General features: G+C 46.5%; 1 protein-coding gene across 1 annotated transcript in view; it reads right to left on the bottom strand.

Moving 5' to 3' along the window:
- Nucleotides 1-5,642, bottom strand: part of LOC144762614 (uncharacterized) — a 47,676-nt gene extending 42,034 nt beyond the window's left edge. Inside the window, exon 1 of the mRNA XM_078647845.1 lies at nucleotides 5,480-5,642. Coding sequence (XP_078503971.1) covers nucleotides 5,480-5,642 — 163 coding nt within the window. The remainder of the gene's footprint in view (nucleotides 1-5,479) is intronic.
- Between the last annotated feature and the right edge of the window lie 9,664 nt (nucleotides 5,643-15,306).

The raw sequence follows: 15,306 nt of genomic DNA, 5'->3' as shown, positions 1-15,306 counted from the left end.
ATCTACAGGTAGTTTGGGCTAAACATGACGCAACTGTGGATTATTTTGACGCAAACCCTAGAACTCTTTTAAAATCATATTCTTGAGCTGTGTATGTTTGATTTTTGGCGTTTTGGTCTTGTGTAGTTTAGATAAAGATAATGTATTTTTCTAAACTGGTGTGGAGTCCATTTGGGGTGTTTTCCCTGTGTTACTGCGAGTGTTGGTACAAATACTTTACACATTCCCTCTGATAAGTCTGTCTGCTCGTGCCAATCTACCAAGGGGTTATCTAAAGAATATATCCCCCTTACCCTGACTAGATGCAAGGGTCCCTATTTGGACATTGGTACCTACCTCTGCCAACTAGAGACCCCCAGATCTAACAGGAGGACTGCCCACTCATCTACTGTCAAGGTCACTGGAAGGAGGACTCTGCCAAGGAGTTTCGGATAACCACAGTCTCTTGGAAGGCCATAGCCTGGCTTCGCCAGAGGGATGAAGGTCATTAGGACTCCAGTACAGCAGGCAGTCAGAATGTACCTGGATCAGAATGTACCTGGATCAGAAGTACCGGTTGTCATAGGTGCTGGTTACAGGGGTCTTTGGCAGCAGTCAGGCCTCCGTGGTGGCCACAGCATGGCAGACCACCAAGGAGGAGGTGATCATGCCAACATTGCTGCTTTACATCGTCGGCACCACTAGGAGTCTGGTAAGATCTTTTATAGCTGTTTATTGCTGTTATATTCTATCGTATCGCTCTGGGATTTCCCGCAGTTAACTTCATTGTGTAATGTATTTTAGTGAAACGCTGTGCTGTTGAATATCAGACTGAACGGATCTGCGTAACGGGAAGGTTGGTTTTGACCATGCTGGTTGCAGTGGACTCATTTTGACTCTGCAATTTATCGTATTGATTATATTTCCCCTGGGGCCTATTAGAATAAATAGTGGCATTTGTCTTATAGTGACACTCCAAACTCCTCGTCATCATGAAGGATAAAAGTCTATTGTTGACACTCTATTGAATATTGGGGAGTCACATGTTTTTTTTAGGTATGGTACTAAGGTTCTGTAGTGCACGACAGTGTTTGGAAACAGGTGCATCATTTTGTTTGTGTTACTGGATCTCAGCACATGTGCATTTTTGCCACACAGAGGACAGCATGCTCACACGCCCGTCTGCTTATCCACCTTCTTTTTCTTTTGTTTCACTCTTGAGTGCAAATCCTATCCACCTAATGCATTGTTTTAAAACACACACCTGAATGGTTAAGACATAATGTGTGATACACTTATAATTGTTGTGTTGTAGATTCCCGAGGAGGACATACCAAACCCTACACAGTTATTTTGTGATGATATTTATCCCCTGAAGAAGGGTTCAGACTGAACCTGAAATGCATGAGGATTGTCTTTGTTAATGTATTGTAGACAGGGACTGCCATTTGTAACTCACTGTATATATGTGAAGTTAAATTCAATTATTGCGCTTTTTTGTTAAAATGATGAAAACCTACATTTCTTAAAATACAGTATTCTGATTTTGCTGAAATCAACTGTACAAATTCATTAATTGCACTGATGAAATGCATTACTGACTAAGTTTCTTTAATAGAGTATATTTGAGCATATAATTGTTTGTGTAATTTCTTGAGACATTTTTGTCCTTAGCTGTGTTCCACGTAGGTTGTGGTTGTCCATAGCCTCCTTTTGTTCTATGAGTATTGAGAGGGATTAGGGCTGCATCCCCCACTAACGTGGATGCATGCATAATTTGAGTACATTTGTTTAATTATTAGTTCACTTATTTAATTCATTCCTTTGAAATAGGTGTGCTGGCTCACTCCAGGTATTGGTCATCTCAGATATTGCCATAACTATTCCCGTTTCTCTCAAGTGGCAGCCCTTCTCACTCAGTCTCATCCCCATAGAGGCCTTGCAAGTCAGGCTGTCTTGCTGAAAGGTTCTGGGTCAGGAGGCTGCTGCAGTCTTGATAGGTCCCTATGACTGTGGTAGTCAATGGCTCTTCTTCTTACCGTGTAGAATAATATTTTCGCAGGTTTTGGGACCATACCTCCTCACTTATATTAGCTCCAAAAAATGCAGTGTTGTAATTGTTTAGCCCGTGGATTATTATCCGGAATGCTTTAGAGTCTCTGGAGTTGTATTAATGGAGGGTCGTTGCCCAGAATATGGCTGAGTGCTGTTTCTTGACCAACAATATTGCCGTTTTGTATTCTTTGCGCAATTTCTTGACTTTGTATTGTTGGTATTGCATTGTTGGTATTTTCTTGACTTTGTATTGTTAAAACACAATCAGCTGATTGTGTTTCAACAGGGGGTATTACCGATTTAATGCCCTGGTTACCGAGATGATATTTTTTAATCCACAGGCTGGTCTTCTGTTTAATAATATGTTTGTTTGTTTGTATAGTTATATAGCACAGCGTATCACCCGTGAGGGTATCCACGCTGTCCGTGGGAACAGGGAGATTAAATAATTTGCCCGAATCACAGGATGGGTCGCCGACGCCGAAACTTGAACCCAGATCCCCAACTCCTGAGTCGACAGCTCTGACTGCGGCGGGGGAGATTTTCTTTTTAGCATGCCTTGTTATCATAATCCTGCAGTACTGCTCCCAGTCGCTGATGGCGTCGACCATTGTGATAGAATGTTCAGTTCAGTTCAAAGCTTTTATTCGATTTGTGCATACAAATCATACAAGCAGGAACACAATTAAAACATTAAAATCACAAAATAATCTTTCCTAAAGAAGGGTAAAGCTGAGCGAGACAAAGTTGATAGAATGTTCATCTCATAAAGTCATGCAGTCTGTTCCTGCTTTTGTGCTCGTCCGTGCAGCTGCTTCAAATTTTCCTACTTAAGGCCACAGGTTTTGGCTGAAGCGTAAGCAGCAGGTTGGGAGTTACTGCTATTTTCTGTGGATTATGGTCAGTTTCCTAACGCTCTTTGATTTTAAAATCGATGGTGTATTCAAAAAAGCCAATGAGACTGCCCTGTAATCTATGAAGGTGAAATACCTTTTTGAGGTGTATGCCCAGGCTGTGGGTATGTCCCCTGTGAATCTCCTATTAAGAATCCATAGTAGATGCTGTAAGGATTGAGGCTAGCCGTGTGCCCTGGAGGTCACTATGTCTGAATGGAGGCATTGTCTGTCGTGGAATGTTCCATATTTCATTTTGTGCCTGGAGATTGTCTTCATAGTCGATAGGAGTTAGTAGATTGGCATTGAAGTCCCCAAAGATTATGTGCATCATGGACTGATTTCAAGTTCATGAATAAAGGCTGATAGGTAGTAGTGTTCCCTATGAGGGAATTAACCGCACATCAATAAGGTAAACGTATCTTTAACTAACAATCATTAATGTTGCTATATTTGCAACAGGGTGCTAAGGTAGCTTCAAACACCTACTACCTAGAGGTGCTATCAGCACATTACAAAATAACATTCATATCAATACACAAATATAGAAGCAATTACAGCACACCTATACCATGTGTACAAATCCAAAAACATTGTTGGACAAGTGTTAAATCCAACCTAAAGTCTAATTTGTTACTATGCACATGAGGATAATACAATGAGAAACTTAAAGTGTAAATCATTCAAATAGTCCAAAACGTCATCAGTTGATAATTCCTTGTCTCTTTATTAGTTTCTTAAAAATTCCCAGCACACGATTTAACCGACACGTGTTTCGTCTGTGCTCAGACTTTTACATGGCAAGATGGGAATATTAACGAAATATAGTCCAATATGGATCTATCCATGCAGTACGTTCAATTCCGTGATTCAATGTCTACAAAGTTAATGCGTTGTATCAGATGGTCTGACAAAATAAACAACTGGGTATGTCAAATGACACATTAATGAGTCACGAGTTCCGTTTAGGGAACTATATGCTGCTGTGGTCTTGTACTGAATCCCTGTAAGTATTGCGATATGTATTTCCAAGTAGAAAATATAATGATGTAGACCATGTATAGCATTTTCAAACGCGAGGCACAACCCTGGTAAGTATGCGACCCTGTAGACGATAGTCTCAAGAGGATGTATGACGTTACAACGCATACTTTTACAACGCCTACCTTTACAACACATTTTTTACAACGCAACATCCATTACAACGCATTCCATTATAACGCATGCATTTACAACGAATTTTTTAAAACTACCTTTACAACGCATTCCATTACATCGCATACTACCTTTACAACGCATACTATTACAACGCATAACATTACTTTGAATGTAAGGTAAGTATTGGATAGTGTAGGGGTAATAATTACTATTCTAACTCCGGGGGGTGCAACAGTAGGGTAAGTGGTGGATAGTGTAGGGGTAAAAATTACTATTCTAACTCCAGGGGGTGCAACAGTAGGGTAAGTGTTGGATAGTGTAGGGGTAAAAATTACTATTCTAACTCCAGGGGGTGCAACAGTAGGGTAAGTGTTGGATAGTGTAGGGGTACTATGTGTTGTAATGCTATGTGTTGTAATGGTATGCAATGTAATGACTGCGGTGTAATGACATGCGTTGTAGTGGTGTGCGTTGTAGTGTCATGCATTGTAATGGTTGCGTTGTAAAAACATGCGTTGTAATGGATGTTGCGTTGTAAAAGTTTTGTTGTAATGGTAGTGCATTGTAAAAGTTGCGTTGTACGGGTTGTTCCCCTCTCAAGACAGCACAAGCATGTGTGAAGGCTCGTAGTGTAAGTCAAGTTCATAATTGTTTTTTCCAAAATAGGGACTGCTGCCAGCTTTGATGCCCGATCTAGTTTAATATAGACATTCAATAATATTAATGTATGTTTCACCTTGTGCGCCCAGCCCTCTATTTTGACTGCCTGAAGCCAGCTCTATTAGTTGCAGTGAGAGATATAGTGCCAGACCCTCTTTTGCAAGACCCTTGCTGCTAAGTCTTGTGACGATCTTCCAAATTTCCATGTACCCCCAGCAAGGTCACCGAGTTTTTAGCCCGTGTCTCTTGCAACTATATCAATTAGAACTGCCTGAGGCATTCAATCACATCTGGGTTTTTGGTATTGTTCTTAATTTCAGATATATTCCACGAGCATATTTAGAATGGAGTTGCCGTCGAATGTTATTGGTAGCCTGCTTCTTAGTTGCATGTGGTTGGGCTGCTTTCCCCATTCATAATTCCCTCTTTTCCGGCAATGCCGAGGGGAGCTAGGAAAAGTCAGAGTTCATCAATGCGCTTACTGTCTGGGGCACCACACGTATCCCTACATCCGCAGGCCAAGCGTGGCCTGCGGGGAATCAATAAATGAGCACGTCACTTCCGACAGAGAGTCTGGTGTGGGCTGATTCACTGCCTGCTGCACGCTCCTACCCCCGCGCTAGCCCACGCACCAGTTTGGGGGCCGATAGTGGTCCCAACACCCACGCACCACATTGGTGACGAGCGAAGGGGGCCCAACCCTCGCTCGTGCACCGCGCTGCCCCGGAGCGCACCTGCCTCCTGTACGCGGAAGCGCAGCGAAACCGATCTGGTCGCTCTCCCGCCTGATGCCGCTGCAGGCCTGCGGTGGTTCTGCCTGGGCCCTGCGGCTGCATCCACGGAAGCTGGAGGCCCTGGAGATTGCCTCCTGTGAGTAATCGGAGCACACGATGACATCGCGCCTCATACGCGAGGCACCTGCAGGCCCGAGAGTCGGCCGCGCTCCCCCTGCATCCTGCTCAGGGAGGAAAGAAGCACAACACCCCACGTGCTGAGGCCCTGTTGCCGAGAGGCCTGTCTGCCCCTGATCCTGATCCCTACAACTACGGTGGACACCAACGCTGATGGTGCACCACTCCATATGGCTGCCTCACAGCAAATGTGTGATAGAGCACTGGCCACCCTGTGCTGCCCAGAGAAATAGGTGCCAGGATGCTTGTTTCCGGTCCAGGGAACACATGGCTTTGGCAGTATCAGATGGACTGTTCCCAAGAGACACAGGGTCAGACTGATTTGCATATGGCCATGTCTGAACTGGGGTGGTGGAGTGAGCTAAAGAATGGTGATGGATTAAACCCAGATCAGTTGACTGGGGGTGAGTGTTTGATTTGCTCAAGCGCTCCGTCCATCATCCCCTTTTGTATCGCTTTGTTCGCCCTAAGTTGGCAGGGTATGCTCAGACGTGAGTCCCTTGCTCACTTTGGCACTGGATTCAAGCTAGCCTGGCTGATGACGGCTGAAATGCCAGAAACCGGTCCCAGGATGCTTGTTTCTGGTCCAGGGAAGACATGGCTTTGGCAGTTCCGGCTGGACTGTTCCCATGAGGCACAGGGTCAGACTGATTTGCATATGGCCATGTCTGAACTGGAGTGGCGGAGTGAGCTAAAGAATGGTGATGGATTAAACCCAGATCAGTTGACTGGGGGTGAGTGTTTGATTTGCTCAAGCGCTCCATCCATCATCCCCTTTTGTATCGCTCTGCCCAGAGAAACAAGCACTGGTAATACCCAGAAAGAAAAAAAAACTTTTAAAGAAGAAGGAGAGTGGAATGCCACAAAGGCAGGAAGGTCATTCCAGAGCACAAAGTAAGAAGAGTGGAAGGGGGGGAGCCTACTCATGCTGGGGGGCCCCGAGGACAGGAACAAGCGTCACCACAACACCATCTAGGACACACGCCACCATATTCATCTCCAATGGCTGACTTGGTATTCCTGAAACACCCCTAGCCAAGCAACATGGGGGACGACGACGACGCTGCCGCGCCTATCCGCATCCCATTCCAGCACGCAGCGTCAGGAGTCCTACCCCCATTTAGTGAACTGGAAGACCCAGCGACAGCCTCCCCCAGGTGGAAGATGTGGATAGAGCGCCTAGACAATTTCGTCGCGACCCGAGAGATGGACAAGGCGGTAAAGAGATCCCTGCTACTCCACTATGCCGGAGATGAAATATTCAAATTATTCAAGCATCTACCCAACACAGGGGTGGTGGATGACTATGACGCAGCTGTGACGGCGCTCAGCGGCCACTTTGACCCGCAGCTGAACCCGGATTTTGAGGTCTTCACGCTAGGACAAGCACGCCAGAGAGAAGGAGAGTCCATGGACTTGTTCTATGCCCGCCTCAGGGAACTGGCCAGCACATGCACAGATGAAGACCAGCCAAAAGCAATCAGGAGGCAACTTATTCAAGGATGCCGCGAGAAGACGCTACGTGGCCTCATACTGCGAAAACCGAGGATCACGTTAGAAGATATCCTGATACTAGCCAGGTCGCACGACCTGTCCGCAGCAAGAGCAACGGCAATGGACCAAGCGCTGACAGAGTCCCAAGGGAAGATAGTGTCCATCAAAACAGAGCGGGCAGATGCGGTAAGGACAAAACCGAGAGGAGACCAACTCAGAGGACCGCGAGGAAACGCACCCAGAGCGAAATGTGGGTATTGTGGACACGAGCCTCATGCCGCTAAGGACTGTCCTGCCCAAGGAAAGACCTGTGCCAACTGCGGAATCCCCAATTACTTTGCATCTGTCTGTAGACGGCGCAACAACACCCGGAACTTCTGAGGGCAGAAACCCCCAAAGCGAGCTGTCCGGCAGCTATCGGTGGCAGACGCCACGCCACCCGACCACACCCAGAAGAGGCCTGTGAAACACCAACCAACCGTGTAAGACTCATCAGACGATGACGATGAGGAGGCCTACATAGTATCCTTCTCTAAGGAAGTAGAGCAACGCCGCAGACCCCAACACACCTGCGTAGTCCAAGTTGAAGGGACTGATGTCAAAGGGGTTATCGACACGGGAGCAACAGTCAACGTCATGGGTCTACAACAGTACCAGAGCCTGCGCCCTCACCCTCCCGTAGTGCCATCCAAGACCCGGATATACGCATATGGAGCCGACACGCCCCTGCCTTTAAAAGGAAAGATGTTAGTACCCATTAAAGCAGATGACCTCGAGGTAATGGCTACGATCCATGTCATTGACAGGGAGGCGGACACCCTCCTGAGCAGCCATACCACCGAAGACCTGAAGTTGATCGCGTTTTCCAGGAGGATCCGGACGCTCCAGGTAGAAGAAGTCCTGGGGCGATTCCCCGAACTGTTCAAAGGCCTCGGGTGCATCAAGTGTGAACCCATCCAGTTGCATATCGATAAGTTAGTTGCCCCGGTCGCCCTGCGGCATCGGCAGATCCTATTCCACCTGCGACCACTCGTAGAGAAAGAGTTGGAAAACCTGGAAGAGCAAGGGGTTATCGAGAAAGTATCCGGGCCGATGCCCTGGGTATCCCCAATGGTCATCACGGAAGAACTCAAACAATCAGGAGCCATCCGTCTATGCATTGACATGCGGCTGCCTAACAAGGCAATTAAGAGGGAACGCCACATCACACCAACTATGGATGACATCATCGCAGTTGTCAACGGATCCAAGTGGTTCTCAAAAATCGATCTGAATGCAGGGCATCACCAACTGCCCCTGTCAGAAGAGAGCTAGTTCATCACTACCTTCAGCACCCACCTAGGGCTTAGGAGATACAAACAACTGAACTTTGGAATATCCTCGGCGGCCGAAGTGTTCCAGAACACCATACGGGAACTGCTGTCCGGGCTAACAGGGGTGTTGAACGTGAGTGATGACATCCTCATCCACTCAGCGACGGCCGCCGATCATCACAAACACCTCCGCGACACCCTAAAGCGTCTAAGCGCCCACGGAGCAACTCTTCACAAAGAGAAGTGCCAGTTCTTCCAACCTTCCCTTGAGTTCTTTGGCTATGTGTTCAATCAGGAAGGCATTCAGGTGGACCCGAGAAAATCACAGACCATCAAAGACACCCCTGCTCCAACAACACCAACGGAAGTAAGAAGTTTCTTGGGCATGGCCACCTACTGCGGGCCGTTCATACCAGGCCTAGCCACCCGGAGTGAACCACTCCGAGCCCTCCCAAAAGTAGACGCCACCTGGCACTGGGGCCTGAAAGAGGAGGAAGCATTCCAAGGGATAAAGGGTGCTCTCCTAGGTGAGGCCACGCTGGCATACTTCGACCATGCGAAGCAGACAAAAGTACTGGTAGATGCAAGCCCTGTCGCCCTCAGTGCAGTACTGGCTCAGGAACGCGAACCAGGTCAGTGGGCCGCCCTGGCATTCGCCAACAAAGCCCTCACCCGACAGAAGCCAGATATGCCCAGATTGAGCAACCACTTCCATCTATTCCTCCGGGGCCACCCGTTCACCATGGTCACCGACCATCAACCGCTAGTCCCCCTCTTCAAAGGTACCACGTCCCATCCACCCCCACGTATTGAACGATGGGCGGTCCAACTGCAACCATATTAGATTGGAGGTAGTCTACCGTCCAGGATCCAAGAACCCCGTACACTTCCTCTGAAGACACCCCGCTCAGGCAGAAAGGCTCGAGGAAGACGAAGGCAGCGAAGAGTTTGCCCACTGAGTAGCCCTTACATCATGCCCCCAGAGCATGTCACTGGACGAAGTGAAGGAAGCAGCCGCCACCGATGCAGTGTACACCAAGACACTGGGAGCAGTACAGGAGGGCTCCTGGACCGACTATCTGCGCCAGGCCAACTTGTGGACTCCAGAAGACCGGGAACTCCTCACGAATCTGTGGCGAGTCCATCATGAGCTGAGCGCCACCGAAGATGGCATGCTGCTGAGAGGACCCCGGCTAGTCATCCCTCAGAGCCTCAAGCACCGGGCTGTCCAACTAGCCCATGGGGGACACCAGGGAACCACTAAGATGAAGTCGCAAATGAGGGAGAAAGTATGGTTCCCGAAGCGCGAAGACATGGTGGAGGAATATGTCAGGTGATGCTATTCATGCCAGCTGACGAGTGACCCGGAGAAGCCCCTTCCGGTCATCACTGAAGAAGCCTGTTCCACCCCATGGTCCAAAGTAAGTGTGGACTTCGGAAGCTTCCCAGGGGGAAGAGACACACGGGTGTCACGCTCACTTTCGCCTAAGGATTACGGAGGGGGAACCTACCTGTTGCTGTTTATTGCCCCTGCTGCAGAGCTCCGCTCCCGCTGCCAGTCTGGTCTCCCTCCCGCCGCCGTAGTCAGCCATCCAAACGGCCGCCGAGTGGAGGGAGACTACAGCTACCAGCCTGCTTTGCTGGACACCGGAAGCCACCACTGCTGGTCCCGCGCTTGGAGGCGCTTTAAATTTGTGACAGCCCCGGGCAAAGGGCGGGCCCTCTGTAGCCCTCAGGAGCCGAGGGAGGCCGGGCTAGGCCCAATCCCTGATATTTCATCCACCAGCTCCCATATCGCAAGGTACCAACTCCTTTTATGTTTTGTCCTCCGCCATGACTATTGCCTAATTAGCCACCTATCTCCATTGGGGTTATACTCTAACTCTGCTTTGCTTGATCCCATCCCGGATGTTCGTTGCTGTGCATCATGGCACTAACCAACACAAACAACTCTAGTAGCCTTAACAAAGGGACTCTGGACAATTTTGTGTTTAAGATCTCCTCAGATACGGACAGGGAGAGTACCCTTGCAGAACGACGAGCAGAACGACGTCGCTCAATCGAACTGATTAAAAACAATCGGGTCTCTCCCGTGCGGACTCAGCCAGAAACTATATTACATGACAGTAGTCTTGCTGGAAACGAGGACCTAGACACAACTACTAACAGTATCCCTATCCTCTTACGAGATGTAACCTCCACCCCTGAAATAGTTAGCATACCATACAGTCCAGTCCCAACACCTCCTGTTAATATACCATCAGAGATTGAACTCATCCCTGACACGCCCTTACCTGTAGTAAAGGTACAAGTATCACCGCCTAAGAAACGTAGAAAAAAAGGGAATGAGCCGCAGAGGAAAAAAATTTGCCACACGGACTTCGGTAAAACTATCAAACCTCACATCCCAAGCACTGCGACGATACCCAATCTAGGTACGCCTTCATTACGCCCGGCACTAGAAACTCCCTGTAAGGATCTAATAGGAACAATTGAACAGCTGATTAGAGCTTCTACACTGTCACTAATAGAAAGACTCAAAAAAATAGAAGACAGGCTCGGTTCCTTAGAGGAAAAACTAGCTGTAAACACAGGACTACTTGATAGCGTCCCCAGGTCTATTCCAGCTAATTTACCCACAGTACTGTCTATAAACGGTACTGCTCAAAAGGATTCACTAACCCCAGAGATAAGCAAAACGAAATTCATAAGGCCAGAGATTGGTAAAATAACGCACCACACCGCAAAACACGTAGTTGCAGAGGCCCCAAAGAAGAAGACAGTCTCAAACTTAGAAAAGACACAAAGCAAACTTGACAAAAACACCTCAGAGGTACTAAGAAAGCAAAGGTGGCGCCGAGTGGAACTGCCACCGGAAGCAGTTCCACTAGTGGTGGTACTAACAGGAGTTCCAACCCTAGACGAAGGAAAGAGGGAAAACCACTCTCAGCTAAAAGACAAAACCATATACTGGCTCAGGCAGAATCGGCCCCTCCCTCCAAACCTAAACGGCGAGATAGTACATGTCCGCCGCCTTCCATGGCTCGGCTCCAGAATAAAGGACAAAGAGGGAGATATAATCGTCATCAATTTTAGAGACCATAGAACAGTCAGTTACATCTTAAACTGGTTCCCTGAAGAGGGAAATAAATTGATCTTGCCCTGTGATTCGACCTATTTCTACCCTAGGTCTTTAATGGTTCCTCTCCCCAATCTTAGAAGTCATAATCCCAGAATTAATAACCATTTCCCGGTTAATTACCCAATTATTCATCAAAATCGTTATGCGAGTCTTTATGGACTAGAGGGAGTCGATTGACTGCATCACAAGCCCACACAACACATTGCATTAAATAGCACTCTGATCTCCGTTCCTAACAAAACCGAGACAAATCCCAGATTATCTCCCTGTGACTCTTTAAAAAAACAAAATGAGCTCCAGGTTGTTATTAAAGATCCTGCGACCAAAATCATTGCCATTGACCAACCTCCCGCTGTAACCCATCCCTCACAGGACCCAAAAACTACCCCAGTAAACATAGAAAAAAGGAGAGGTAAAGGGAGAGAACCAAGTTTTTCCCTCCTCGCCTCATTCTGGAACATAGCAGGGCAACGCACTAAAGTTTTGCTAGATGAATGGGCTACATTTATTTCCAACTTTGACATTTTTGCCCTTCAAGAGACTTGGGGCCAGATGTAGGTAAATCTCATTTAACGATTCATAAATACCGAATTTTACCGATTCGGTCTTTATGAATCTGTAAATGAGATGTAGGAAAAAATTCGGTATTTTTTACCGAATCGGTAAGATTCGGTATTTACCGATTCGGTAAATACCGAATCGGTATTTGCTATTGAATCCTATGGGCCTTGAAACCCATAGGATTCAATAGCAAATACCGATTCGGTATTTACCGAATCGGTATTAAATACCGAATTGCTAAGGGGGACAGGGTGTCACTTTGACACCCTGTTGCACCCCTGTAACTGGCGTTTGCGCCATGTGGCACACAGACATGCCCATAGGGCATGTCTGTGTGCCACATGGCACAAGTGTACATGCACAGATGTGCATGTACACAAGAATTCGTAATTTACCATGCAATTGTATTGCATGGTAAATACAGAATTCTAAAGACCCTGTAGCACTGTTAGAAGTGCTACCTACATCACAAAATACATTTTCGGTATTTTTACCGAATGGTAAATTTACCGAATCGGTAACATTTACAGAATCGGTAAATTTACCGATTCTGTAATTTTACCGAATCGGTAAAATTACCGATTCGGTAAAATTACCGAAAATGTACGTTTTTCTAGCCCCTACATCTCCATAGCCCTTTACCGGTCGGAAACGGCCAAAAATACCGATTTTCGGCCGTTTCCGACCGGTAAAGGGCTACCTACATATGGCCCTTGGTTATTAGAACCCATACACATTGCCGGGTTCAAGACTTATTTATCACCAGCAATACCATTGACGTCTGGACGAGCAAAGGGAGGCTTAACCATTTACATCTCCAATCTTATGACAGAGATGGAAGTAGACATCATAAAACTTGAGCCTAGTTACCAGATCATTGCTCTAACTTTAAATAATAGGGACACGTTCCTCATAGTAAATTTTTACAACAATCTCCCAGAAAAAGAGGCAACAAACCTGGTATCCTCAATCCACTATACCCTCCGAACCCACACAGAGAAGGGTAATAGGGAAAAAGTGATAATTTGGGGGGGGGGGGACTTTAATCTGGGCCCTTGTCCAGCTGGCAACAATAACACATGTGGAATTCGTGACGAAAGGGATAACTCCATATCTCATTTTAGACATAGCAATGTAGGAAGTCAACTTAATGAAACTATGTTTGAGTTAAACCTTGTCCAAGCAAATAATTTTAACAACGAGAAAGCAACATTGGCCCCCACTTTTCATGGTCAGGGCCATCAATCAACGATAGATTATATTCTGGTCTCAAACGGGGAGAGGACAGGGGATATAGTATTTACAATACATACCAGTGCCCTTAGTGACCATTATCCATTAAGCAACATATATCCGTTAACAAGCAATCCCAAAACTAACCCTGGTTCTATTTTAGAGCAAAACAATCTGATGCTGAACAGACTAAATGGTTATGCTCTGAAATGGGGGAAGTAGACCCAAAGAAAATAATTGCGCAAGTGGTTACAGGGGCTCTTCCTTGCATCCTGAAATGCCTTGACCCAGACACTACAGACGAGGAAATCATCCCTAGTTTTGGAAGGATCATTAAAACTATAAAAGATGCCTTATGGATAGAACTTAAACACTAGCCCAAGCCGAAAAAGGGCTGGTTCAATCATGATTGTACGGTCACATACCAAGATTTAAAAACGGCATTAAGGAAAACAGTGAGAAACCCACTGGAAATAAAGAACCTTAGGAATAAATATAACGTAGCTCTAAAAAACAGGAAAAAAGAGCTAAAGACTCTTCTCTGGGCACAACTGCAAGAAAGCTGCACTCTTAAAAATTCGGCTGCCTTCTGGCAAGTCATTAAATCTCCTTTTTTAGCAAACAACATCGATCACCCTAAAATAGATGTTGTAATAGGCGAAAATGAGTGGGTACAGCATTTCTCTAAGATATTTAAGATCAACCCAGATGATCCCACGTTCAATGATCACTCCAATCAGGACACCCAACATACAGATAAACCTGATAATCCCTTTCCGATTGACCTTCAGTTTTCAATGAAACAAGTTGAGTTGGCCCTAAGTGAAAGTAAAAGTGGCAAGGCACCGGGCCAGGACGGTGTCCCCATTGACCTTTTTAAAGCTCAGATGGACATGTGGATTCCACTCCTAACCAGAGTACTCAAAGCAACATGCTCCATAGGTCTCCTGGCCTCATGGTCTAAATCCATACTCGTTCCAATTTTTAAAAAGGGAGATAAGGGGTCGGTAGCTTGCTATCGTCCTATCTCACTCCTGGATTCGCTAGGGAAGGTGGCGGGTCGCTTAATACTCGAGCGAATACAGGACTGGGTGGACGATGGCAGGATCATTTCGGACCTCCAATATGGATTTCGCCACGGGTTGGGCACCATAGAACAGGCTCTGAATCTGACACTATTAATAGATAAATATGTCCATATTAAAAGGGGCGACATGTACATGGTCTACGTGGACTTATCATCCGCGTTCGATTGCGTGTCCCACTCGAAACTCTGGACTATATTGGGTGACATGGGCGTTCCACAAAATTTGCTTAAGATTCTGAGGGAACTCTATTCTAACGCCACAGCCAGAGTCCGCTATGGGGTGCATGGAGAATTAACAAGGGAATTTGGTGTAGAAATAGGGTTAAGGCAAGGATGTGTCCTGGCTCCCATCCTCTTCACACTCTATACTAATGGCCTAGAGGATGTGATGATCAGGGGATCCCAGGACCTTCCCATGGTGAATGGCCGACCAATACCTGCGCTCCTTTACGCTGATGACTCAGTCATCTTAGCCCGTACCCCCTTGGAACTCCAAAAGAGCGTGGACAGATACTCTGCTTTTATGGCAGGTCTTGACCTGAAAGTCAACACAAGTAAAACCTTTGTGATGAGGGCAGGCACAGGACATAAACGAAAAATGAGGGACATCTACTTGTATGGCCGAAAACTAGAGACCACGCAAAATTATTCATATCTGGGAGTGGCAATAGATAATAAATTAGCCTGGAATACTGCTGTTGAAACCAGAAAGTTACTCTTTTTAAAAACCACAGCAGCACTTGTAAACTTCTCTAGAAAGTTGGGCAAGAGACCCCCTAGAGAACTAATCAAAATTTACAATGCCAAATGCTTATCAGTG

This window comes from Lissotriton helveticus, chromosome 1_1 (assembly GCF_964261635.1).
Source record: "Lissotriton helveticus chromosome 1_1, aLisHel1.1, whole genome shotgun sequence".
In the NCBI taxonomy this organism is placed as follows: domain Eukaryota; kingdom Metazoa; phylum Chordata; class Amphibia; order Caudata; family Salamandridae; genus Lissotriton; species Lissotriton helveticus.
Note: the sequence above shows the minus strand (reverse complement) of the source record. Positions and strands in the feature narration are given on the sequence as shown.